Here is a 27,067-nt window from a genome sequence, read left to right as displayed (position 1 = left end):
CGGGTACATGCCACATCCGTCAAGCTCAAACTGACACCCGGTTCCCGATCTGATTGGAGATGTTGTAGCTTTATTCCCACCTCCCCCCGGAGGCTTAACCAATGAGAATTTGGTCCATGCGTTTGTACCGCCCCCTCCCGCCGCGGGCGGTGTTTCCTTTCGATTGGTGCAGGGGAAGGCGTCCCTCTGACGTCATCGCCCACTCACCCCGTGGGAGCGCGTGGAGGCCGGGGGTGTGGGCGGGGGCGTGTTCCCAGACGCCGGCTCGCGGGCCGCTGCCATTGGCCAGCGCGGCGCGTCACGTGGCGGCCGCGGCGTGTGGCGCGAAGGCGGAAGCGCCCCGTGTCGGTGCCTCGCGGCGGAAGCGTCGCCATTTGCCGGCGTGTGTGAGGAGCGGGCGGGACGATGCCGGGGGCGCGGCGGTCGCTGGCCTCCCCGGTGGTGAGCGGCGTCCTCTGCCCCTGCGGCTCCCTGCGGGCCGCCGGCGCGGCGCCCGGCACGGGGACGGAGAGCAGCAGCGGCAGCGGCAGCGGCGGCGGCGGCGGGAGCGCTGGTCCCTGCGGGCGGGCTCTCTGCGAGGCTTCCGAACAGGACCGGCGCCTCCGCGCCCTCTTCCAGAAGCTCGACGTGAACCGCGACGGCGCGCTCTGCATCCACGATCTGGCCGTGGGCCTGGGCCGCCTCGGGCTGCACCGCACCGAGCTGGACCTGCTGGTGAGAGCGGGGGCGGCCCGGGCGGCTGGGCAGGGGTGATGGGCCGGGGGGCTGGGGGACGTGGGGCTGCAGAGCCGTCAGCTGCCCGGGCCCGGGGAGGGAAGGGGAAGGGAGGGGAGGGGACCCGCCTCGGTGGCAGCGGGTGCCCGCTGTTGCTCCCCAGCGCTTGCACACGGGTACTTTCCTGCTCTCCTGTTTAGCCAGGGAGACCCCGGGTGAGAGCAGGCGGGACACAGCGCTGCTCCGCGTGTTTGGGCATTTCTGGGTACACCCTGCTGATGGGAACACTAAACCCCGAGGAATCAAACTTGCTTGCTGAGAAATTAAAATTGAAAACTTGTCGCTCAGACAGGAAGAACCGTAAAAGAAAATCTGCTTTCTGGGGCCTGGGAAGCTTGCCTGCTTACTTACATTTATAAAATTCATTGGAGGGGAAAGGGGCGGTCAGGTTGTTGTGTGGTTTTAATCGCATCATTGCGTTTCCTCACATTAGTCTGCTTGGCACTGTGTTGCTGCTCAAGTTTCTGGGCCACGGTGGCTGATCCATGACAAATCAACTTGTCTATTTTAAGGGGTTTGAAATATCTTAAAATGTAGGAAGGCTGCTGTGTTTGCAGAGTTTGCACATGGAGTCCACAAAATGTGCAGCGCAGTGACTTTCTGCTTCAGTCTTGGGTGCTGAGCCCCTTCATGATCACGCAGCTCTTTGTGTGACAATGCGAGGCTCCAAAGTTCAACGTGATGTTGCTCTATTTAACTGTAATTAGCGTAATTTACATCGGTATAAATCAGAGTAATGGCCTTGTCCTCAGTGCACAGTTTGACCCTGCCTAGTCTCTTGTGTTTTATACGCAGGACCATAAAACAGGCAGAGTATCTCGGGAGGAGAGCAGATAAACACATGGGCGCAGTCAGGATGTGCCATCTCTGAGTTCCTCAGTCCCGCAGGAAGGAAGGAAGAAAGAGGAGTTGAAGGATAAATTCTGAGTCACTGAAAAGACATCCAAGCCAAGTGACAGTTTTGCCTCTCTCCCTTTTCTGGGAGTGGTGCCCCCGTTTGTTTGGGTTCTTTGATTGCCTGTGTCCATCCTTTCCAGAGTTGCTAATTCCTTTCTAACTTTTTAACCCCGAGCACCTTAACTTCTAGCGTTTATTTTTAGTTGGCATCTTGCTTGCTGCTGTAAAATATGAGAATTCTTTGGCAGTGTGAGGATCTTGTGAGGGGTTTGGTTGTGCTCTTTCTAAAAATAATGTTAGCGCTGTGGTAATTTTCTGTAGTGTGCTTTTGGGTAATGAAATGTGATTATACCACATAAATCACTTGTGCGTGCCCCATGAAATGCTGACCTGCTGCCACCCGTGGGTGCCGGATCCTTTACCTCTGGCAAAAGTCTCAGCCACCAGAACGTTTTGTGCTTCGCCTGCACGCCTGCCTTGGTTTGCATTGCCTTGTTTTCCTGGGCATGTTATTCAGTCCAGCCTGATGCTCTCCAGGCTAAGAGGATCCACTGTGAAACAAAATGCATTTTTACTTCTCAGCGTATAGTTTCTTTGCTGTTCTGCTGGGACATGAACTGTTCTGTTGGAGGGAAGCGCTATATGGATGCTGCTTAACAGTCCTGTCTGTCTGCTGAAGCCCTTGTCTGTCACAATTGTTCCTTCTCTTCCCCTGCACAGGAAGTGGCTGGTTGGATGAACAGAGTTTACGAAGCATTGTTGCTATTGCAGAGCATCTCCTAAAAGTGTCCGTTAAGAACGAGGATGTAGAATTCAAAACTCTGATGTTCCGCTTAAACACGTGGGAACAGTCCTCGGAGAGCTGGCTAGAAAACTTCCGTGTTGTGTCATTTTTAGGAAAATCAAATAAACTTCCTGTTTCCCAGGCTGTTCTATTAATAAGGCATTCTTTTTTTTGCCCTATCCTTTGCTAATAATGGCTCCTTGACGCTTGAGATAACTAACGTGAAGTCAAACTCAAGGAAAATGCTTAAGTGTCAAGATCAAAACCTTTTTGATATATCGGACGTGGTGTGTGGAGACTGATTTAGGCATAAATCACATGGATTGTGATTAGTAAATTACTTCGTGGCTATGGTGCATTATATTTTTCCTTCCCTGCAGTGGTACATTTGATATGGGTGTTACCTCCTAATGTTTGGGAGACAGACGGAAAAAATATTAGAGGTTATCGGCAATCTGAGCTGCGAGTTGCCAGTCTCTTTGCGTCAATAGGCTAAAAGTCCTTGTGGTAACAAGAATAGTTTTGGACTGCAACTTGAAACAAAAAAGAGCAATATTTTGACTGCTTCAAGGCTTGAGAGTTCTCACTGAGATAAAACCCTTTGTAGCATTCTTGGAAAATTGCTGCCTTTGGTTTTTGAGGTGGCCTTCTGTGCTGGGGGAAAGAAGGGGTTGTACTCAGATGTCTTTTGAGGTGGAATTTGCTTGTGTAAACAATGCATATTTTTTTAACCCATGCTGTTATCTTTAAGCCATTTGACCAGTACAGTGTGCCAGATCAGGGAGGCTTTTAAAGAATCACTTGTTTGTGCTGCTCAGCACGAAGCAGTTCACAAACTGCACTTTGCTTGAGTGCTAAAATGATAGATACCCATATGAAGGATTTTTTTTAAAGGCTTTCATATCCTCCTGTGTAAAAGGATGGTCTTCTACTGTTAAATTACATCTACCTCTGGAACAGTCAATCTCATGTCGCTCCTACTTTCTGACTTGCCTCATGAAAATATTTATATAGACTTATGGAACTGGAAATCTGCACTCAATGGACATATGGGTAGTTGAACCAGAACTTTGTTTTCTACTTTGTATCTGGAGATGCTGGATTGTTGAAAGGGTGTATAGTGGTGGTATTCGTGTATTTGTTAATATAACTTTTCCTACTGATCCTGATTAACTGCAGGGCTGGAGGCTGTTCTAGAACCTCACCTCTGCTGCTGAAGTTCCAGACAGTTTGAACTGGTGGAATTCACCCCAACTGCCTAGAGACAGACTGAATGGGTGAACTTTGTTTGCAGCTGCCTCTTCTGGACTAATTCTCTCGGCTGTAAGAAACAGAGCAAACATAACCCTTGTCTGTTTTCAGTTACAACTGTCCAGGTGCCTTGGCTGTAGGGACGGTCTCCTCCTTGGCATGGGGATGTTTTCTTCTTCCACATTCATATATGTGATCGCCTATTGCTGCCTTGCTATCAGCTTCCCCATGTGACACTGAATCAGCTGGAATCTCCACTTTTGCTTCCGTCACCTCTTTCTTTAGGTCTCTTTGGTCTCCACATTCGGGCTCTCCAAACTCCCACACCAGTTCTGTTGTTCACTTTTCACATGCACTGAAGCAGCGTGACTGCTCTGCTGCAGTGGGACGCTGCAGCGTTCTGTTTGCTTCAGGCCTCTCCTCCGAATGCCCTCGCTTCTTAGGTGCCTCTCTGGACTCTTCCAGCTGTCAGAGAACGCTGTGTCCGTGCTGTTTGGGGATAGCTCATCAATTAGCTCTTTCACAAATGGCTCCATGGAGGGACTGAGAAACTCTTTCTATTGTGGCAGTTGCAATTGTAAGACAGTTTAATCTTATTTCCGATCAATCTTCTGTCACAACATCCTTTAATTCTTCCTTTCAGACTCTTTATTTCTGTAACTATTTTATTAGCTGAGACTTTTGGGTACTCTGTATTATACTGTGTATAATGTACTGAAATTCTCAGCAACCGTTAAGGGGCAGAGGAAGCAGGGAATCTTTTCTGTGTGATGCTTTCACCTGTTTTCCATTCACAATCATCTGGCAAAGGAGGACCTGAGTGTTTATTGCACTGCAGAAGTCTGTTTATGATAAAAAGAGCAAAATCCAATATTGTTCTGTAATCTAGACTGAATTCTGTCTCCCAACCTGTATGCATTTGGATACAGTATGGTTTGTGTGTCTTGAATCCTGCTGGGGCAATTGTGGAGCTTTTAGCCAGGCCTTTGTAATTCATCACAAAGAGTTGAGCAACACAGGTCGTATCAAACAAATGAAGCAGTGTTACAGTTGGAAATTCCAGTTGATGTGCTTCCTTCTGTTGAAAGGTATTTGCCAACAGCTTCCCAACCACCCATCTCCTGACTAATCCCAAAGGACAAATGTGGATACTCTGAATGGTTCAACACAACGTGAAACTGCTTTCAGTAACTTGTTAAGTAACTCCACATGTTTATGTAAAATGTGCATTAGAACAGCAAGCAAAAAAGGTCATATTTGCTGGGTCTGTAGGGATGGAGGCCTGTTCTTGAGCTCTGTAGATGATGAGCTGTGTGGTTTGCTGAAGACCTGTTCTCATGCACTCGGGAAACCTGATGCAAGAGCAGAACTGTAGGTCAGTGATGTAGTTGTAGATAAAGCCTCGGAGTCTGTGGTAAATGGATGAGTTGGTGTGAATTCTGGGTTCTGTTCCCTTCTCTTAGGCATGCTAAAACCTCAAATGAACTCTTTGTAATCAATCAAACGAGTTCTTGACAGCTGCCACAAAGACTTTGAGAAGAAATACAAGGATTGGCTTTGGCACAAGCAAACTTCTCAGCGCCGTGTCGGTTATTAATAGACTTGGCCAGCGGCCTCCTGAAGCGAGAGCTTTGCTGGGCTGTGACAAAGAATGTCAGGGCAGACGGGCTGGCACGCTGGCGATTGTCACCCCGGCTGGTCCCAGAGGTCCTGCGGGGATGGATGCTGGAGCCCAGCGGCTCTCGCACTGGAATGGTGAAAGTCTTTACTTGAACTTGGTCTTGGGTCACCAGCCACACCTCCGTGTGATTAATGTGTTAAACTGGCCGTGCATGTTCACACCGTGTTCAAAGGGATGGACTGGAAGCAAGTTTTTAGGTGCAAATATATATGAGAAACTCACTCTTGCGTAAGTTGACCTTGCATATAAACAAACAATGGTGGATTAGGCAAGTGTTGCTGTATGTTTGTGTATGTACAAGACTGGGTATATAATTTTTCAGAGATACAATCTTGGAATGTTCTTCCAGGATCATTTTTTTGTCCTACCTTGCAGCAAATTGGAGAAGCAAGCCTGGTGCTTCTCAGGTCTGTTTAGCTGAAACCTTTGTCCTATTTGCAGAGCGATAATGAGCGAAGGTAGCGACTGACCTTGGGAGATAGAGACGCAACGTCGACTTGAGCGTATCAGTTTTAGATGTTGACGTTCTGTGTGAGTCTCTCTTGTAGAAATGCGTCCTGCGTGTCGCTGGCGTGGCGTCGCGGCCTCGTGTTTCCTGATGGATGGTGTGTATTCTGAACTCTCTCATGAAGTGAATTCTGTGGGATGCCTGAGTCGAAACAACAGAACTCATCCAAAGCATCTGATTGTGCCTGTGTAGAATATGCAGCAGGATTTTGGTCTTTCAACACGTTCTGTGGGGTTTTATTTAGCGACAAGGGCTGGATGCCTCAGAAAGTAGTGGAAAATGTCTCGTTCTCATCTGAGGCATTGGATTTTTAGTCAGCTCAAGGAGGGGAAAAAATGAAATTACTGAGATAAGGGCAGATAAAAAACCAACAGGACTTCAGTATACTTCTTGTTTCTTTTTATTTCTTTATAAAGAAGCAAAACCAGCCATGGGTCTAGCTGACTAGAGAGCAGAATCCTTAAATGGTTGACCTGTTAACAAGATGACATCAAGCCCATAAAAAAGACGTGGTTTCCCGTTTGAGAGCCCTACAAGATGGTGACACTGCAGTTCTGTGCTCTCTGTTGCATATATTGTAACCTGAAATGGTGTTGGGAGGAGGAGAAGTGGGAGGTGTTTTTTTTTCTTTCAGACCTACTTGTAGCAAATGGTAAATGAGCCTTTGTTCTTGTTCATGTCCTATCGCTATAATTGTCCCTTTGAATGTGGGACATGAGCTCACTTCAGTGATGCCCCAGACTTTGTCTCGGGTGGAGAAGTGGAGCTGAGATAACTAATGTCAATGTAGAAACGCAACAGAGATGTCTTAGTTTTTTCCAAGTTAGGTGCAGCGAGCCACAGGGATGTTTCTGGCAGTTCAAGTGGCTTACGGTGCAGAATTCCGCTCTAAGAGAAATTGTTGAAATTTTTCGGTCATGAGTTCCTCAGAAAGACAAAGCTGTTTGGTATGTGGATCCACATCGTTTAGCTGAAGGAGAGCAGGGGCTGTGTGAGCGCGAGCCTGGGCCGGGCTGCCCAAGGCCATAGTTTCTCACCAGCTATTTTCCTGGTTCACTTTCTAGTGCAGCGAGAAGCTGACTTTCTAATGTTCAGGTGCTAAGGATGCCCTTTCCCTTGGTGAATCCCCAGTTCTTCATGTGATACCGTATGACCTCGGTGGAACTCGCTGTTCTGGACCATGGCCGCATGTTTCCCCCGTTCTGAGCCAGCTCGCTCTCTATCTGTATTTGGCGCTGGCCCCTGGTTGCCTTAATATATCAACTAGAATAGCTAATTGCTTGTGCCAGGGTTCCTATAGCGAGGTCATCTGGGTTTCTTTGTAGTGTTCACTTTGTCACCTTAATATACTAATGTAGTTGAATGTTCAAACATCAGTGGCCAAGATGTTTAGATTTTACGACGTGGTGCAAGAAGCACCGTGCAGGGTTAACTTTGGCTTTTTGAAAAGTAGCAAGTATTAATGTTTTCCTCTTTCAGAAATTACATTTGAAAGAATAAGGGGTGGTTGAAGGAGCAGCGGTGCCCTGTCTGGGCGCACACACGTGGGCACTGCTCCTCCTGGGTGCATCCAGGAGAGCTCCCAAAGGGGACGGGTGAGTCACAGCCAATTCTCGTGGGGTCACCTAAGGGACTAGAGACATCGACCGCAGTGGCAGCTCTGGAGGAGGAGGAGGAGAAGGGTCATTGCTCCGAGCACAGCTCCCTTCCCTCTGCCCCCCTTTCTTTTCACCCTCCTTCCTGCATTTTTTATGTGTTAGCTAGTTGTCTGGTGACGAGGCTCAGATTCTTCCTGGAAAACGCTGTGCATTTACTCAAAAGTCTCCAAAAAGGCATCTGAAAGCAAATGGTCTGAGTCTGAATTTCTGCCCGGTACTACCAGACTGGAAAGGGCAAGTGCCTGTTCAAAAACTGGGATTTCAAACTAAGCAGGTACCAAGATGTGGCCTGAAGAGGACATGAGATGCCTTGGATTTGTGGCTTAGAACAGAACCTCCCTCTGACAGCTTGCAGTACTGAGGAAAATATTGTTTCAATTAAGCAAAACACGTCACTCTCTTGCTCTTTCCTTTCTCCTTTGTCTCTGTTTGGATAGATTACACGACTTTATTGTCGGCTTCTCCTCCGGCTATCTAATGACTACCCATTTTGGTGGTGTCAGACGCTGGGGCCAGCTGCCACAGGCGCCCTCTGTCCCCAGTGACTGGAGTGGTGGCCGAGAGCCAGTGTCAGGTCAGTCCTGGGGCTCTTCTGCCTGGAAAAGCCTGGGCTTGTTTCATGGAAACAGCTGGAACTGGAGCACTGACTGTCAGCTAATGAAGCCAAGGTTGAGAAAGCTCTTACCGTCCAGCCTAGGTGTTTGTTCATGATTTCTAGAAAAGTAAATTTTTGTTCCTCGCCTGTTCCTTTGTGTCACTGTTCAGGCCAGACTCACAGCGTTTATTGCATCTTTTCTTATGTGTGAATGATTGGCTTTGTGATGGTGTTGGTAGGGTAACACTTCCCCAGAAATTCCCTGTAGGAGAGCAGTTGTCTTGCCTCTAGCTATAATCATCTTGCCATTACTAGGTTTATTATTCTGACCTAATAAAATTCCCCACTTGGTAAAAGAAATGCTTTTTTTTATTCCCCTAAATATGATTAGAAAAGTCTGTCTGTTCTCAAGGAGCTCTGTGGATTTGTGTGGCAGCAGAATTCCTCTGAGGTTTCCTTCAGTGTGGACAAAGGCCAAGGAAGCATTGCTGAGTTTCTGCTTTAATTGCACCCCAGGCATGTAATTTCTTGCACAAATTATTATTTTACTACACAATCTCTGCCTGAACAAAGGAAGATGGGGTCCCTGCTGCGTGTACACCACTAAAGCTAAGACTACGCTGAGAAACTAAGAAATAGTGTCAAGTAACATCAGCTGATTTAATGGGTCCTTGCGAGTGGCAGGACAGCATTAAGTGACCACTGGGGACAAATCCCAAGCGCCACTCAGGTGCTTTGCTGTCTGTATCGTGACCTGTAGCTCTGTGGGCAGCAGGGCCCGTCTGCCCACGCCACAGACAGCTCTGCTGCCCTTTCCACAGGCACTCGGGCGTTTTTGGACCTTGTCCATGAATACCCTCAGCTGGTTAGCCCGGCAGAAAGCTCTGTAATTTTTGGCTGGGTTAACAAGGCTGTTGGAGGAGCATGGTAAGGATGGAGCTGATGTGTGGGTCGACCTCTTAGCGGCAGTGAGCTCTGGATCAGTGCGCTGCTTCTTGTGAAACCACAGCCCGGGGCTAAGAGAAGCTGTTTTGGAAGAACTGTGCGCAGTGCAGAAAATCTGCTTTGTTCCTTCGCTGGCTTGAGAGCATTAGAACCTTTCAGATGTCAGCTTAAAGGATCTGAATCACTCTGTTTGAGAAAGTAGTTTAACTTTTGTGCTTGTAGTTGTGATGACTGGCAACAGCTCAAGGTAATCGAGACATGACAAATACTCCTCACTCTCTTCTACCTGAGCTTCTACTCCATCCCAATGAGAACTGGACTGTGCCATTCTGCATAGAGGGCCAGGGCTTTCCCCATGCCCCCACCCTAGTATCACGGCCCCTGAGTTTTATAGATTTCTCTGTTTTGTTATGTTTTTTCGTGTATCGACTTTTAAGGTAAAAAACTTTGTTGCATACTATATGTAGACCTTATGATTAAACAGCATTTTTTTCCTCTTAAGTAAGTCTGAAGAGTATTTGCGAAAGAATTCTTTAATGTGATGTCTTCTATGTGCTTGTCTCTCACTTTTTCCATTACTCAGGTTGGTTAGAGGAATTCAACGTTAACAGTTCCCGAAAGTGTGATGTTTTGTGTTCTTCCTCTAAAGTTTATTTGCAAATTGGCTACTGAAAGCTTGCAGTTCTTGCAGGTTTTGGATTGTGTTATTCTATCTAATATCTGTAAAACAAAAGTTTCCTATGGTCTGTTGCTCTGAAGAATTAAAAAGCAGAAGACTTAGGTCCTCTGCTCGCTGTGCACCTTGCTGTGCTACTGCGGGTAGGGAGCCTTGGTGATGGAAGCTGTGATCTGTACTTACTTATTCTTTGTGTTAAAAAAACCAAACTGTTCTCTTACAGAAAAGTCATAATCCTTTGGAAAGTGAGGCAGGCAGTGCCCTCTGTCTGTAGATGCAAAAGGCAAGAATCTAGGACCACAAAGTAAGTTGTTGATACTTTAAAGTGGAAAATGAGCCCTTTTTGTCTCCAGGCTGCTGATGTGCTGGCCAGGTGTGGGCTGCTCCGTTCACCAAGGTGGGGTGGCTTTTCTGGGGGTGCCCTTGCCAGGACACCGACAGCCCCAGCTTTAGAGCCAGGGCTACGAGTAATTGCTGCTGTGGCAGCAGAGGGAAACATGGCATTTCTTGTAAAAATTCAAGGAATATCATGTTTTGTGTTTTTGTGTTGATAAAAATGTGTAGTCCTGCTGTGGCTCAACCTGCAGCTTGGCTAATTCTGCGCTTGAGTGTACGGTTAAAGGCTCCTTCAGCACAAGGACTCACCGGCAATAGTGTAACTGCAGCGTATTAGGTCTTGCCTAGCCGAACAGCCATAAATGCTGTGCGAGTGTGTTGCTGTGTTGTGCTGAAAGCCAAACGACAGAAGCACAATGCAGCACCAAAGAGCTGTTTGTAATGACGGATGAGACTATAATAGACCAGGGAGAGAGGGTGCAGTGAGAGGTTAATTCAGCCGTGGCTGGGAAAAGCCGGAGAACCATCTGCCGCTCAAACAAAGAGCTGTGGCTGAAGCCGCGGAGCCTCAGAAGCGGGTCTGTACGCTCCCCAGACCATCCCACGCTGCTGAATTGCCGTGGTTCTGCTCTCTGGATTGCCGCCTTCCCTGCCCGTACCTGCCCGCGGAGCCGGCAGCGCGCTCGTGTGCCGTGTCCCGCGCGCTCCCGCCGGCTGCGCGCGCTGCCGGCCCCGGAGCACCGCGGCGCTGGGAGCGAGGATTGGCTGGGCGCTGCTGCAGTGGGGATGCAGGCTGGGTGTGCAGCCTCGGCTGCTCCTGCGATGTGCTGGGAGGATGAGCCGGGACGCGCGGGTTAATTGGCAGCTCTGAGAAGCTTCTCTCGGAGAGGGTTCATTTTTAGCTTTCCTCTTAAGCGTGGCGTCTCAGCTTTTCTGTCCAAGCAGTCTCCAAAGCTCAGCGTCTTGGCTTCGCTGTGCCAGGGGGCTTGTGCTTTTGTCTATTGCCATCAGATTTCTGAGGCTCTGGTACAATGAGCTGCTTGTCAGGCCAGGCACGACTGCAGTAGCAGCGATTTCAAAAGGCAGGAAGCATCCGCAGGAGCGGTCTGTAAAGAATCCGAGCCTGTGGAGTTGCTGGGTTGAACCTCCTGCTGCCTGCCGTGCCGATTCCCGTTTTTGGGGGTGCTTGGTAGTGCAGTCACATCATCCTTGGCAGCGGGCAGCTCCGAGCGCGCAGGGTTTCCCTGCCTGGGACGCTCGCTGGAGCAGCGATGCTGCAGACCCTCTGGCATTTTCTGTCTAGCTTCCTTCCCAGGGCCATATGCCAAGGTCCTGCAGATGAAAAAGAGGACGAGCCCAGAAACACCAGCCCACTTCCAGGCCCCGGGGAGAAAGGGCCAAAGATGTTGGGGAAGCCACAGGACAGAGGGACTGATCCCACTGAAAGGAGACCAACTATCCTACTGGTGGTTGGACCCGCAGAGCATTTTCCAAAGGTAACGGGATATCCAGGGGCCTGAGGAGGGGTTGGCGCACATGGCAGCGGAGCGTGGGGTCTGTGGGAGTCAGGGGTGTTGCAGGTGGAGTGTGTGAGTAGATGGGGGTGTCTGTGTGTGTATTTGGGGAGGGGGGAGAGGAACAGGAGGAGGGAGCAGGGTCCAATGCGTGTTCTTGCTGAAAGGACCCAGGGGGTGACTGTGAAGAGGTGATCTAACCTTTCAGACATGATGTTCTAAGGGGGGAAAAAACGCTGTGTAGGGGCAAAGGGGAATACGGGGGTCTCTAAGGTTCCTGGGCAACTTGTAAGAAGTGTGACTGAGGGGGCAGGGAATGATAATGCAGATTCATCGTGAGTCCTACTCTTGCATTTGAGACCGGCAAAGGGTCAAATAGATCCTAAAACATTCTGGAGTCAGTCTCTGGTAATTCGGCAAGGCTCTGGAAATGCTAGCCTTTTTTGAGCAAATGAGTAACTGGCTGTATTAGTTGAATGGCACAGCCCGGAGGAGAGGAAAGCCTGTCCCTGGGGAGCGGGTGGCACAAGGGAGAGACTAAAACCTGCTTGAGGGTGGGAACTTCCCCGGGGGTGGGAGAGCGGGGAGGTGGTGGGTGCGCACAATTGGCGGAGAATAAATGGTGAAGCTTTGTCTGGGGGGGAGGCGAACAAAAGCCGCTTAGTTTAGCGCCCGGGCTTCTAGCACAGTGCTGGCTGACTGCAGTCAGTTCATTTCTGACGGGGAGGGAACGCTGTCTGTCTCTCCTGAGGATGGTGCAGTTAAAACCAAGGGTGTGACATGGGATTAGGGGAGAAGGAGTTGGGCACAACCCCTGTGAGTGGTGAGAGTTTGGGCTGATACTGAAGGGCTGCAGCAGGGGCAGGGCTGCCTGGCTTGCAGGGTATGGGGAATCAGGCATGGTTGTTGCTGTCAGCTTTCTCGCTAAAATGGAGAACGGGCAGGTTCAAGTTGTAAAGGGGACGAATATCTTTGCTGCTGCCGTTTTGAATGGAAATGGGCAAAGTGGCATTTTGCATCCTGGGGAGCAGAAGCCACTCCCTGCTTGAACCAGACTGGAAAATCTGCAGGGACTTTTGCCTTCATCCATATCATTAGCAGTTAGCTAATGATCCTCTTCAAAGAGAGGAGTGTGTGCATTTTGAGAAGAGGAGGACTTCTGTGCACAGAGGTTGAAGAAGGGCAGAGGCTCAGAACTGAAGGAGGTTGTGATGAAAACCTTGAAAAGTGTAGGACTGAAAATCTCTGGTGTCTTCCAGGGAACAATGGTGCCTCAGTCAGGGTGAGTCCATCTGTTCACACCTGCAAATGAAGCTTTCTCTGAGAGCTGATACCAATCTCCTCTTTCCTGTGTGACCCTGGGAAGTTTTGCTACATGGGAACCCTAAAATTGGCTAATGGAGAAATACCTAGAGGATAAAGGTGTGGTAAAATTGAGTTACTGCAGCTTAGGATGTAACTGCCCATCTGCTAGGAGGTTGTGACTGTGTAATTTTAGCCTGCCCTGGTTGTAAAGTAAAACGCAGTGTAAAGCTCCTCAGTTGAGGATTATGCAGATATGTTTTACCTTGCAGTCCAGGCCGGCTAATACTGCATCCAGCCGTCGTGGCTTGGCTGGTGGACAGCAACTTGTTAAGCTGCAATGACTTGTTTGTGCTTGATCAGATATCTGTGTTCTAATTACCTGTCTGAAGGAGAAGTGTTGCAAAAAGTCTCCTACAGCCTTAGGGATAGATTATAAACCCCTGCGAGCAACTAGTGTTGTTTGGTGTTTAAAGAAAATGTGGGGGGACACACGGCTTTTGTTCTCTGCCACTCAATGTCTGTGACCTTGGGAGAAGTCTCTTGACTGGTATGGCGCTTTGTGTTGTAAAAAAGCCTGTAACTACGTATCCGTTGAAAACACACAAAATATCATGCACAGTATTTAGGTTACTATAAGGAATTTGCATGCATCAATAAATTGCACATGAGTTAATTCCTAGACCTGGCTCTTCGATCTTCACATTGCAGTTGGTGTGTTTCTGCTCCAACCCTGACTTGAAGGTAATGATTTCAACCAGAAGCTGTTTCTGCAAATATGGGAGAAAATACTGCTTGCAAAGGTGATGTGTTGGCCCTGGGTGTGTTTACACAGGAAAGAGGCATGATCTGCCCCTGATGTCACCATCTGGACTTGTAACTTTGGATCTGTGTGTCGTCAGTGGGAAAGGTCACCTTTCCTGGTTACCTTTGTGACAAATATCATGCAGTGATGTCTCCGGTCTCTGTCCTTCCCCTTGCACAGCCTTGGCTGGCTGCAGCTTTCCTCTGCTGGGGTCTCTTAAATGATTAACTCCCCTCCTTCGTACACTTTACACTCTGTGCTTTGTGAGGACCTTCTGTACTGTACAATTAATTATAAGCTCATTTCTAGAAATTAAAAAATACCAAGTCAGCAGGACCCAGTGAAAACTTTGAGGAATAGGGGTTCTTTCTCCAGTCCCTGGTGTACTTGCCCAGAAAGCTGTTTTGCCTGTGGAGGAAGATGTTAGTTATGTGATGCTCACTGGCACTTGATATTTTTAGAGACTTTTTTTTAGCAGAATAAATTCAAAATTAAACAGCATACTTTCCTGCTCCTTGTATGGCTGCATCCTCCCATCCTTTGGGAGGTACCTTCTGGAATGTAGTAAACCAGTGATGGAACAGATTCTTAGAAGAGTACAAATGACTTGGAAAGGTTAGCGTTGGAATGGCGGGGTGTTGAAACTGGTAACTCGTGCAGTGTTTGAATAAGAACCAAATCCTATGAATAAAACGGACAGTGAGTTTGCAGATTCCTTGATGGCAAGAAAAGAAAACCTTCTGTGAAAGGAAGATGGGCCCATCTGGTGCTTCCTTCAGCAGAGGAGGGTGTTAGCTGGGCTGGCTTCACGTCAACCCAAAACGTGTAGGTCCAGCTCTGGCTTTGTCAGCAGAATTGGTGGATGGAAGAACCACCAGGGAGGAATGACTTGAAAGGACTGACTGGAATTGGAGGTCTGTGCCATGTCCTCGGTGTGATCAGCAGTAACCAGTGCTAATGAGGGCTGGGGTGTCCATAGCTCTGTCTGAAGCCATGGGGGGGTACAGCCCCCTGCTTGGGACCAGTTGTGTGTGCCCAGCCTTGGCTGGTGACCCTGTACTGGTTGTGTTCCAGCAGCTCTGGAGAGCTGTCTGGCTTTTGAGTACTTCCAGGATTACCCAGGGTTCTTTTAGGTGAAATCTAAATACTTGTTAATGCCCCTTTAAGTTCTCTTTGTCATTATAACCAGAATTGCTGGTATAAACTTCATTCATAATCTGTCTCTCCTTCTTAGCTTGCTGTCCTGTAATTAACACCCTGCTTAAAATCAGCTTTCTTAACCTCATTACCTTTCTCCTTTCCTCTGACGTAGGTAGTAGGGCTTTTTTCCTAAAATGTGCAGATTTTGCCTTTTGTCTTTAGCTGCCAACTCTACAGAGTTTATTAGGAAAATCTGCATCATGTTGGCATAGCAACGGAGCTGCCAAGCGGCTAGAATAGTGATGCTTGGCAACTCGTGGGAAGGACTATGGGGGATCTTAAGGGCTCGGTGGGGCAAATCTGAATTAAATTTGTTCCCTTGCTGCCTGGAGCTGGGGGAGCTGCTCACAGTGGCCAGGCTGCTGAGGGCATTTGCTTTTGGGTGGTGGTGGGTCGCATTGGGGTGCTGTTTGCCATGAGAACGGGCTCAGTGGGAAGGCTGGGCCGTGCTGTTGGTGTGCATGTGGTGAGCTGCTGCAGCTGATCTTTAAGAGGATCTGGAGCCCATGAGAAGATCCAGTTTTCGTGCGGAGAGACGTCAGCGGGGAGTAGGTTAAGCCTGGTTAGGTAACGTGGCAGCAGTGCCATGGTAGGTGAGGTGACGGGAGGGCTAGAGAGCCGCTGTAGGTCACGATTCTCAAGGGTACCGAGTTGTTGTGAGTCATGATCTATTAAGCTTTTTATTTTTTTTCATTTTTAAAAACTCCCAAAATAAAGCCTCAGATTAAATATTCCCAAGTTGTGTGAATGACGTGCAGCTCCGCAAACAGCTTATTGCAGACCTTGGCTTTTCTTTAAAGAACAAAATACCACAGGAAGGATGTAAAGGCCCCTTGTGCATTAGGATGTGAGTAGAGGAGCGCTTATTGGACTTTGCACTGGCTGGGCAGTCTGTTTAAACAGAGCAAACACAAGAAAATGTTGTTGTGTCCGCAGCGGTGGGGAAAGCTGTTAGCTGGGCTGGCTTAAACCAGTTGAGTAAACACGCTGTGTTACTTCAAGTGCAGACAGGATTACAGTGTTTTGGTTATTGGCTGTGGGCTTGTGCATCATCCTTATGCGATAGCTTCTCTTTGACAAACATCAAGACCATAACTTTATTTTAAAATTCGTGTTAGCAGTCAGTAATTCTGTACCAAGCAGTATTGTTACCTGCTGCAGTTCTGTGGCACTCTCGTAGATCTTGGTGTCATCCCATACATCAAACTCCACTAAATACTCAGAAGCCTGTAATTATTTCTGCATTAAATGATGCATGTGCCACACTCCCTCTTCAGCCTGGCTTGCTCTTGATGAAAGCTCAGGAACTCGCTTACAAAGCGGTTAAATTGTAAATGGTAGAAACTGGAAAATGGTGTTCTGCCCTGGCCACTTCTCGTTATAGCACATATCCGACTGCGATGTTTAATTGTAGTTGGGAGAGGAGGAAGGAGTAGTAAGTGGTTGTAATTGCTGTGTGGATGCTTAGCTAGGAGGCTTTGAAGCAGCTGGGTCTGTCTTGAAGCCTGCCCTCGATTTTGGTGGTTTTCTGGGTATCCAGCACAATGGCAGATATTCTCTACAGGCTTTGTTGCTGCCTATATTGGTAACTCTGGGTGATGCAGAGCTCTTGGTATGCACGGGCTGCCTGCTCTGGCTGGCACAAGTGTTTTCGGGAGAACTTGCAACCAAAGCCAATCAACTCAACCTTATAAAAGTGGAATTTCGAGGCTTTTGCTAAAGCTGCATATCCCAAACAAGTATGAAAGCCGTAAGTGGCAGGCATCCTGCTCTTACTCTGTTCTAGAGGAATAATTTCGGGAAGAGGAAGACAGGGAAAATCCTCCTGTGTTGTACAGTGGGAGAGGGTACGAGCAAGAGTGGTCCTTCCTGCCCTGCCTGTGTTAATCCCTGGAGGGGCGAGCGCAGGACCAGAAAGGACCGGTTGGATGTAAGGATCAGCAAGTGAGCGTCTTGGATGTTGGCCAAAGCCTCTTGAGGTTAACAGAGGCATCCGGTAAGAGTTAAATTGTGATGAGCGTGATGTAAGGTGCGAGAGCGCTGGTGTTGAGCAATGGGAGGCGGCTCAGCCTCCTCCCCAGCATGGGAGGGACTGTTCAGCCACCGCTTCCCTTTTTAGCAGAAGGGCAGGGCTTGCACAGCCAATCCCACCCCTGCCGGCTGCGCTCATCGGCATGTGTCATGAGACTTGCTGGCATTTCCTTTCCACTACGCACTGAAATTAGCTGACGGGAATCATTCAGTCTCACTTCGCTTCCCGCTCTGAGCAGGGCAGGCTCAGAAAGATGCTCTGCCTCTGCCTGTATGTGCCGGTGCTCGGGGAGTCGCAGACCGAGTTTGAATACTTTGAGTCGAAGGGGCTGCCGACCGAACTCAAATCTATCTTCCGACTCAGCCTCTTCATTCCTTCCCAGGAGTTTTCCACTTACCGCCAGTGGAAGCAGGTACGGCACCGACGGGGCATGAAGGGAGTGAGGTGTTTGGGGGGGTCTTGGCACCCTGAGGGGCTGGTTGGAAGGGGAGAAGTTCATGACGGTTCTGTTGTCGTAGCTGGGTACAGCATGGACATGTTTCTCTTGCCCCTTGGCAGGGATTGCTGAAGCAGTGTGGAGTGGAATTTTTTCTTTTTGGTTCTTCTGGTTTGAATTGGACAAGATCTCGATGCCTCTAAGATTGTTGATTTGATTCAAGTTAAATAGAAAAAGGGGTTTTCCCAACTATAAATTGCTCTGCTTTAATTGGCCTGCTCAAATCCAGCGTTTCACATCCTCTTCCTTTTCCTCCTCCTTGTACCTTTCCGCCTGCCCCGCTCCCAGCGGGAGGTGTGTAAGGTACCACCAGCCCCACCTCATGCTGCTCTGGCGCCGGTGAATGTGCCAGGGATGTGCCATGAGCCGGGGAGCGGCTCAGCGGCCGTGGAGCTTGTGCAAGAGCGTTTCCCTTCGCTGCAGCCGGGAGATGCACTGAATCAGTGGAGCGCTGCGTCCGACCCGCTCACAGACCTTGCTTTCGGCTCACTGCGGCTGGGGCGGTTTCATGACCAGGCTGTGAAGAACCCAGACAGCCGATTATTAAACAGGAAAGCTGGAAGGGCTTTTTATACCTTTGTGCAGACACGTGAACGAGGGATGTAGCAGGCTTTACGATGTGTAGGTCACTAAACGTGTTGCAGGACAGCGAGTTATACAGGTGACCATAGGAACACCCGCAGCCAGCGTAGCCGTTAATAAGCAGTTCTGTCTGTGGATTTCACACTTACTGTTGAAGGCAGAGACCTGCAGGCAGATATTTGTTCGTATCTCTGGAGAAGCTGCCGGCAGCTTGGCTTTCTCACTCTCCCCACGTGCGTTGTGGGCGGTCGACAGGCTCGCAGTGATTTTGCTGCGTGGTGGTGGAGGCAGAAGGCTGGCAGAGCGAGGCGGCTTCCATAACCTGCTGTCTCTGATCGCTCCGTGCAATCTCTGCGCTTGTTAGGGGTGAGAACAGGAGCAGTTGCCTCTGAATTCCTGGTGCCTGTCATCTGGCCAGGGGTTGCCGGCCCAGGGAAGCCCTGATTCAGCTGTTTAAGGCCAATCTGCTGACAGGCGGGGGGGTGTTGGTCTATCTATAGCCTACAAGTTGAGTGTGGGGTCATATCTGAACTTTACAACAGTCATATGATAAATTGGAGGTTGAGAATACTGGGCGCACCTCAAAGGTCAGGGAATCTGGGGTAGCACTTTCTTATTTAAGGCTCATAAAATGATTAGGAATAATCCTTATGGCATTAGAGCTAAAGTGACAGGGCTTGGAGAGGTGAGAGAGAAAATTCTAATAGTGAAGTATTTAGTATTGAAGTAACTTAGAATGGCTTTGAAACAAAGACCTGAGGCTTATGAAGGGCACTGGTGCTCATAGGCTGAGGAAATCTCACAATAACCTTGGGTTTGCCTGTTACCTTTGAAACCTAAATACTGAACAAAATATTGATGAGGAAGGTTAGCCTGGTGTTTGATCTCAGCTCCGAGCTTCCTTAACAACCTGCCTGCTGTTCACATAAATGTTACAAGAATCACAACACAAAACACAGTAGACTGATTCACACCTCATTTAGAGGTGCTCACTTATGTTGAAAAAGACTTGTAGGCTGTCAAAGGCAAGTGACTGGGTGAGAAGGGGAATGGGAACTCCCTGAGCCACATTCTTGCAGGCTGGAGATCACCTCTCCTGTCAACAAGTAGCCATGTGCCCTTAGATAGGACAGTCCATCTGCTCTTGCCTCATGCTGGAGTGAGTTAATTAGTCATTTACCTTGTCCTAGATGTCTGGCACAGAGTCTGATCTTGATTTTTAGCTTTGTCCTACTAAGAACCTTTTCTTGTTCTATATGCATCTCATGGAAACTTGGGTAATTAAAGCACATAGCTCCAGGGTGCCTAAACCAGTTCATAGGGGTTTTTATCTTTGGCTGTGTCCATTAGAGTTGGACAGGCTTTTTCTGGTTGGAGTTAGTTATTGCCAGAGGGAGTTCACTTCTCTAAGGATCATAGTAAGCATGAAATTCCTCTCCTGTTCAGGTTTTTTTTATTACCTGAAGTTTTGTAATTCACTTTTTATGAAAATCTGTTGCCTTATGAGGTTCAAGAACCTCAACAAGGACTGTGTAAGGTGTTAATCGAGATACAGGACTGAGATTAGACACACGATACTAGCAGAATATCCCTGATAGAAGCATGAGGCATTTCATCTGCGTAAGTAACTTCAGGAGACAGTTGCCTGGAATCAGGTGACTGCACACTGATGCTTTGCTCAAATTTCTTTGAGGAGTTATCGTAATTCTGTCAGCTGCTTTCTGGAGGAAAACTCACGTAGGAAATGATGTTTAAATATGGTAGAAGGGACAGATCTGTCTGAATGAACAAAAGAACTCATAGTTTTCTTTTGTTTTCTGAACAGAAAATTGTGAAGGCTGGAGATAAGGACCTGGATGGACAGCTGGATTTTGAGGAATTTGTTCACTATCTCCAAGATCATGAAAAGAAGCTGAGACTGGTCTTCAAGAGTCTGGATAAGAAGAATGATGGTAAACACCTTTCTCATGCTCATGAATAGACAGCTGCATGCATCAGCTTGCAGTACGTATGCTTGAGCTCACTGGCTTGTCTTTGCAGGCCGTATTGATGCCCAGGAGATTGTACAGTCTCTTCGGGACCTGGGAGTCAAGATCTCTGAAGAGCAGGCTGAGAAAATACTGAAGAGGTGAGGATTCAGCTGATTCTTCCATTTTACTGTTGAGAGCCTTAGAAGGAAGTGTAGGGACATGGAACCCATCTCCTTTCTACTCTGTACACACTTTACAGACATTTCAGCTCCTCTCTTTTTGCCTGTTTCTCTTCATTTTGCCTTTTTTTTTTTTCCCCATGCACTGACATTTATGTTGTGATACATTATGGAGAGTTACTGTCAGAATCTCTCACCTTGCTGACCTGTTGTGGGGAATTGCTTGTTCCTGAGCTTGTTTGCATCCCTGTCTGATTGTCCTGCTTCCCTGAGCTTGCTGCTTTGGAGAGGGACTGTGCCGTTGCCCTTGAGAAATGCTGAGTGCTTTATGCGTGTGGCACTAACATGTTAACAACCACTTATTTGTGCTGTTTTTTCCTCTTTCTTTCCTCTGCTACCTTCCCTCTGTCTGTTTGCCTGTGTGTCAGAATAAGGACGGGACACTTCTGGGGTCCTGTCACCTAGTAAGTATTATTTTCCCTTCAGTGTCAGTGATGTTGGCCAGAGTTTGGTAGGAGGGGGTGCAAGAACTCGTGTGTTTTAGTTAAAGGGGAGAGAGAGTTGGGGGGAAAAAGGGAGCCCACTTCTACCTCTCTGCAGTCTTTGAATGGTTTCTCTAGCTTTGTCTTGTGTCTCTTTAGAAGTCTTTTAGTAGTTGCTTTGCAAAGCTTTTTTTGGTGTAGGCCTTGCATAATCAAAAGGAACGGGAGGAGGAATTTGTCATCCAGTGGGAGTTTGTACTCATCTAATGATGAATCTCTTTTAGCATGGATAAAAATGGGACGATGACAATTGATTGGAATGAGTGGCGAGACTATCACCTACTGCACCCTGTGGAGAACATTCCTGAAATCATCCTGTACTGGAAGCACTCTACGGTAAGAAATGATTCCTCTGCAACAGGTCTTCATCTTTCTCCAGCTTCTCAGTCAGAGTCCTGACCCCCAGGAGCTGCTATCTGCAGTCCCCATCTTTCTCTTCATGGTTCAATAGCTGCCTTGTAGCCCTAGAAGCCCAATCGTTTCCTGTCCTTTTATCTTTTATCACTGGCATGGCTTCCGAAGCCTCTGGCACAGGTGATAACAACTGCACATTCTGCAAGAAGATGAGGGTGTTTGCTTGGCTTACACCTCTGAGAGCTCATAGCAGTGGCCAGTCCCTGCTGGTTCAGAACCTGTTAAGACTAGAAACCGATTTGACAGGCAGACCTCCTTCCTGGAGATATTTCCGTGCGTGTAAATAGCATGTAACAAGATTAAACTGGCTGCCAACTTGGAAGGTTCCAGAGAGGTCCAGCTTTTTTGCCATGCAGCTGCTCGCAGTTGGTCATTTTGTTCCTTGCTATGATCCGCAGTATTTTAATGGAGAGAAATGTTCAGCAGTCACCAGCTTCTTGGGCAGAAATCTCTGAATGTGAAGGTTCCCCTGTGATGTGCTATAGCGGTTAAATGCTGACCTGCAATAAGCATATCCCGTACTTCAACACTTCGAACTGATAAAGAACAATAAACCTTTGACAAGATCGCCAGCTGATGAAACATTTCTTGACACCTTATGCTTTTGCAGATCTTTGATGTAGGAGAGAATTTGACCGTTCCTGATGAGTTCACAGTGGAAGAGAGGCAGACAGGGATGTGGTGGAGACATCTGGTTGCAGGTGGAGGTGCAGGTGCCGTGTCCAGAACCTGTACAGCTCCCTTGGACCGCTTGAAGGTGCTTATGCAGGTATGGTGGAGCAGTTCCCGTTTGTCTGAATTCCCGGGCAGATTCCTTTTGTGCTCTGGGATGCTTAGGAGGTGATCATGTTCATCAACACAGTACAGTACTCTGGCCAGGATTAATTTCCTTGCTCTTGTATTGCTGATTTTGAAAGCATTTTGGATTATTTGAATGATCAAAGTCATGTTAAAAAAGTTATTCTTCATTGACTAGAAAAAATACAGAGAATCTTTTGGGAGGTAGACACATGAAAACTGTAAATAGAGAGCTTTGAGCATGGGAAAACTTGGATTTTGGTGATACAGGTTCAAGTCTTGTGTTCCCATGAGAGACCCCGAGGCCATGAGAGTTGAAGTGGTTGTGATGGTCAGCTGGCAGAGCTCGTTCTCTGTATAAGTATTATCAGTGTTAGAAAAACTTGATTTTAGCCTGCTTTGTGACCATACCTGCTGGAGCCATCTGAGGAGGTTATCCTGGGTAGCCGATCCTACACTGGGTATGGGAGCTGCCTGTTTAACCTTTCCTCCCATTCCAGAGGAACATATTGATTAGATTCATTAGTTAACACTAGACTGCGCGAAAAAAAAATGAAATTGCCTTCCTATTGTAGACGTTATCTGCAAGGGATTAAAGCCTTGGCAAATCTCTGGGTAAACAGAAAAGTGCCCTTTTGTCCCTGGATTACAGAAAAACGTAGCGCTGCCGTAATCAGGACTGGAACTAATCCAGGCTCGCCCTCTCTCCCAGGTTCATGCCTCCCGCAGTAACAACATGTGCATCATTGGCGGTTTTACTCAAATGATCCGAGAAGGTGGACCAAGGTCACTGTGGCGAGGGAATGGCATCAATGTGTTGAAGATTGCACCGGAATCTGCCATTAAGTTCATGGCCTATGAGCAGGTGGGTAGAAAGGCACAAATCCAGCTGCAGGAGGACAAGCTGAAAAAAAGAAGGCGACTGAGATAAGCCAGCGAAGCTCAATGTCTGTTTTGGCTTCTCCAGATCAAGCGGTTCATTGGTACTGACCAGGAAATGCTGAGGATCCACGAGCGGCTGGTAGCGGGTTCTCTGGCTGGGGCCATTGCACAGAGCAGCATCTACCCGATGGAGGTGAGGCGGGCGGCTGACACCGGGCCAGGAGGGGTCACGGCGAGGTGCTGAGTTGGGAAAATGTGGGTGGAACACGAGATCTGCGATAGCTTAATTAATAAGTTCTCAGAGATTATATCAGGTAGTATAGCTTGCATGACACTTACTGTAGTCCTGACCATCACACTGATAAGAGTGATGTTTTCTCTGCGTTTTTCTCGTGTTGATTCTTCTGGAGGTGTTCATGGTGTTTATTCTTGTTTTCTAGGTCCTGAAAACACGGATGGCTCTAAGGAAGACAGGGCAATATTCAGGCATGTTGGATTGTGCCAAAAACATCCTTTCGAAGGAAGGAATTGCCGCGTTCTACAAAGGCTACATCCCCAACATGCTGGGCATCATTCCGTATGCTGGTATTGACCTGGCAGTCTATGAGGTAAGAAGCCTTTAACCTTGTGTAGGTCTGTGCTGCTTGTGTAGCTTTGTCACTGCCACACGTGTCAGTTACTACAGGAGTTTAAACAACTTTTTGAAGCTTTCCCCATCAGCCTTAAGGGCCACAGATAGACTTTTAGCCAAAGTGACCTTACAGATCATCCAGTAGTGATTTTCCGTTTCTAGTCAACATCATGCACGGTCCTTTGTTTCTTTTTTTAATGAGAAAATTGCAGCAGAAAATGGACGAAGGGCTTTACGCCAGGCACTACAGTATCTCAAAACATGTGAGAGGCCTGGTGCTTCTGGCTGAAATTGTACATAGCTTTCTGGGCCTTTAGGTCATTTTATGTAATGTGATACTATTTTGATTGCCTCTTCACTGCTGACATCTGCCTTGTTCCTTCCAGACACTAAAAAATACCTGGTTGCAACGCTACGCTGTCAACAGCGCTGATCCCGGAGTCTTTGTCCTGCTGGCTTGTGGCACCATCTCCAGTACCTGTGGACAGCTCGCCAGTTACCCGCTGGCTCTCGTGAGGACACGCATGCAGGCCCAAGGTGAGAGGAGCTGGGGACGGTGGGAGCTCCTGTCACGGTCTCTGAGCGGGGTGAAGGTCCTCTGGTGTAAACATTATGACAACAGCCTCAAGTGGCCCGTGCAGCTGGGCAGCAGGTCATTTGCCGTGCTGGAAGCGGCCAGTGGACTTTGTGCTACCCTTTGCATCTGGGGCCAAACGCCTCCAGGACACAGGTTCTGTTTTGCTCAGATCAGGAGTTTTGGGCTGAGGGCGTCTGGAGAAAATGGCTGCGACATGCAGCACAACTGTGGCTTATTGAGAAGTTAGATCGTGTCCCCTGTGAAGGACCTTTGCTCTGTGAACACCACGGGAAGCACGTGAATCAGAGCTGCTCTGTGAGACAGGTGTTACCCTGAAGTGTTTTCACTATGTAGGTTGTGTTATTTATTGTGGCTTCCTCTATTGCAGCTTCAGTGGAAGGTGCTCCTGAAGTGACGATGAGGGGACTGTTCAAACACATTCTGAAGACAGAGGGAGCGTTTGGTCTTTACCGAGGTCTGGCGCCGAACTTCATGAAGGTGATTCCAGCCGTGAGCATCAGCTACGTGGTTTATGAAAACCTGAAGATGACTCTGGGCGTGCAGTCACGGTGACCACGAGATGCCGAGGACTTTGAACTCTGAAATCTTGGGGTGCGATCCCAAGACGTATAACCATCTCTCATTCTGTGAATGTGTTGACACTAAGCTGACTAAGCAAAGCTGTGAAATCTCAGATAGTTTGTGAGTCAGTAAGGGGGAGGGGAGGATCTGGCGTCCTTTGCCATCTTGCTACTCAGCGGTCCATGTAAACCATCACGTGGTCCTTTCTGTTGGGCCTTTTGGGCAACCAGGAGGTGAACTCCTGGGAGAATCTTAAGGTGCGAGTTGCTGAGGTCAGTTCCCAGCAGTATGGCAGAGTAGCAAAGATTTGGGTGACAGGTCTGCTTTCAGCGTATTACGTGTACAGAGCTGTTCGCCCGCAGATGAGCGCCTTCTGACTTGCTGAAAGAGCTTCTTTTTCCATTCAGAGAGCTTCTTTTTCCATTCAGTTGTTCAACTTCCTACCTGTTGTTTAAATTTGTACAAACCTTGTGTAGGAGCTGCTGCCACACTGGGCTTGTCATGATGTTTACATATATTCCTTTGGGTAGGAGACATTCATGTTCTGCTTCCAAGACTTGACATGAAGCGTAACTTTGAACTATATTGGTTTTGAGGGCTGGTGGACAGTGGTTTATCCAGTCAGGCTGAAGGTTACTTAGGCCAGCCTGATGAAGAATTAGGATTATTTATTTTTTTTATAGGTTTAAGTGTGTCTCATAAATCCACTAACAAGATGCACTTACTAACAGAAGCAGCAGCCGCGAGCCTGCATGCCTGTATCCTTTGCATGCCGGGTTTGGCTTGTCTTACGCTCAGCAGGGGCTTGGAAAGGGGAAGGCAGGAGCGCTCTGGCACCTCGATGCATGGCTTTAGTGAACAACAGACAATATTTCACAGCTCCTGTGCAGTTGTGCTCCCAGCACAACACGAGAGCCCCTGTGCAGCATTGCATGGAACCTCTGAATTCCATTCTGCCTGGTGCCGAGGACAGCTGGTGGCCCTTTTCCAAGCCCCGTGCCTACGCTGCTATCTATCTCTTTAGACCTCTTTGTAGATTGACGTTCGGGTTTGCATTTGCGGGATGGAGTCCCCAAGCCAGGAGTACGTCTGCTGTGGGAAGGGGGGTGAGGGAGAGGGGCTGGTTGTCACTGGGAGAGGTGAGCTTTCGATCCTGAAGACGTGCTTGCTTTTCTTTCCAAGGGTGCTTTTCATAAGGCTAAGGGAAAGAGATGGCTTTAAAATTTCTCTGACTGCGTTATGGGCTACTTTAGTTGATAGGATCTGGCTTCTGAGGCCTGAGAGATCCTCACCGAACTTTTCATTTTGAGCAAAATGGACCAGCGTTGCATTCCACTGTTTTACTGCTTAAAGCATATTTATTTTGTATTTATTTGAACAGAGTTATGTCAGACTATTTTTATAGACTTGTTTAAATATTGTTACTGTGCTTGTATTTCTCCTGTTCTCAAAAGTTCTCTATTTGTTCTCTCACATCACACAGCTGAGCCGTGGGGAGGGATGCTAGAGCCGCTTGCCTGCCTTCCCCTTGGGGCTTGAGCTGCCTTTCCCACGTCTGGGGTTGTTGCTGGAAAACCTCAGCCCAGAGAAATTCTGTAGCAAGAAGCCATAGGAGAGAAGGGAGCTGGTGAGGAAGCAGGACCTTGGGAGGAGGGGAGAGGGTGCGCTGTGAGGCTCGCCTGGTTTTGGAATTGCCTCTGTGCGTGGTGAAAGGGTTTCGGGTGGACGGCTGAAGTTGGGAAGTAGAAGGTGTGTGTATGTTGGGTGTCACAGCGGCTAATTGAGGGAGGTCTTGGGGAATTTGTAAGGTAAGGGGGGAGGGGAGAAATCTCAGGGACTAAAGACAACACAAGTTTCCAGAGAGGTGGAAGGAAAATTGCACTTGGACACAAGCTGCTGCCGTTGTGCTTTGAGGCTGAAGCAGCAGCCGCTGCTGTGGAGCCGGTTGCTCTTCACAGGCACTGTGAAGTGTGCAAGAAATTGGAAAAGGATTTGCCTGCTCTCAGCAGCTGCTTTTTTCTGACAGAATTGGGTGGTTCATGGAGAGGCTTCCAGGTGAGGCTCTGCCTTGACCACCCAGTGCTGTCAGTACTTCTCCACGTGGAAATCTCACTGATCCGAATTAGCGATATGATTTTTTCCACCCCCCCTTCTTGAGACCTGTTGTAAATTCTGCAGTGGCTCCTTCCTACCAGTGTGGCCTAGTGAGAATACGAATATCAGAATGCAAAAATCAATGCAAAATGACAACCATCTTTGTAGCTGTAACCACAAATTGTTATAATGCAAATCTAACTTGGATTCTTCATGTAGGGAACAGTCTGCTAATAAAGGTCTGTCAAAGAGAAACCACGTGTCCACATCTTTTTCTCGATATGGTTTATTGATGCTGCTGGTGGCCAGACTCTTCCTGGGATGGTTCTCACCGAGGACGCTGGCACTGGGAAGGGTTCTCC

General features: G+C 48.1%; 1 protein-coding gene across 6 annotated transcripts; it reads left to right on the top strand.

The window, feature by feature from the left end:
• Positions 1-368: 368 nt before the first annotated feature.
• SLC25A25 (solute carrier family 25 member 25) lies at positions 369-26,960 on the top strand. 6 transcript variants are annotated; one of them, XM_065854035.2, is made up of 11 exons: positions 369-714; positions 19,862-19,988; positions 20,077-20,164; positions 20,614-20,649; positions 20,952-21,063; positions 21,752-21,910; positions 22,652-22,804; positions 22,907-23,014; positions 23,262-23,429; positions 23,839-23,989; positions 24,418-26,960. In XM_065854035.2, exons 1-11 carry the CDS (start codon positions 406-408, stop codon positions 24,600-24,602), a joined length of 1,596 nt encoding a protein of 531 aa, XP_065710107.1. In that variant the 5' UTR covers positions 369-405; the 3' UTR covers positions 24,603-26,960. The 6 variants fall into 6 exon arrangements, with proteins under 6 accessions (XP_065710107.1, XP_065710108.1, XP_065710109.1 ...); XM_065854037.2 differs by lacking the exon at positions 369-714 and adding an exon at positions 10,949-11,601; XM_065854039.2 differs by lacking the exon at positions 369-714 and adding an exon at positions 17,050-17,370.
• Positions 26,961-27,067: the final 107 nt, after the last annotated feature.

This window comes from Patagioenas fasciata, chromosome 20 (assembly GCF_037038585.1).
Source record: "Patagioenas fasciata isolate bPatFas1 chromosome 20, bPatFas1.hap1, whole genome shotgun sequence".
Lineage (NCBI taxonomy): Eukaryota > Metazoa > Chordata > Aves > Columbiformes > Columbidae > Patagioenas > Patagioenas fasciata.
The sequence above is the reverse complement of the archived record's forward strand: the minus strand, read 5'-3'. Positions and strand labels throughout refer to the sequence as shown.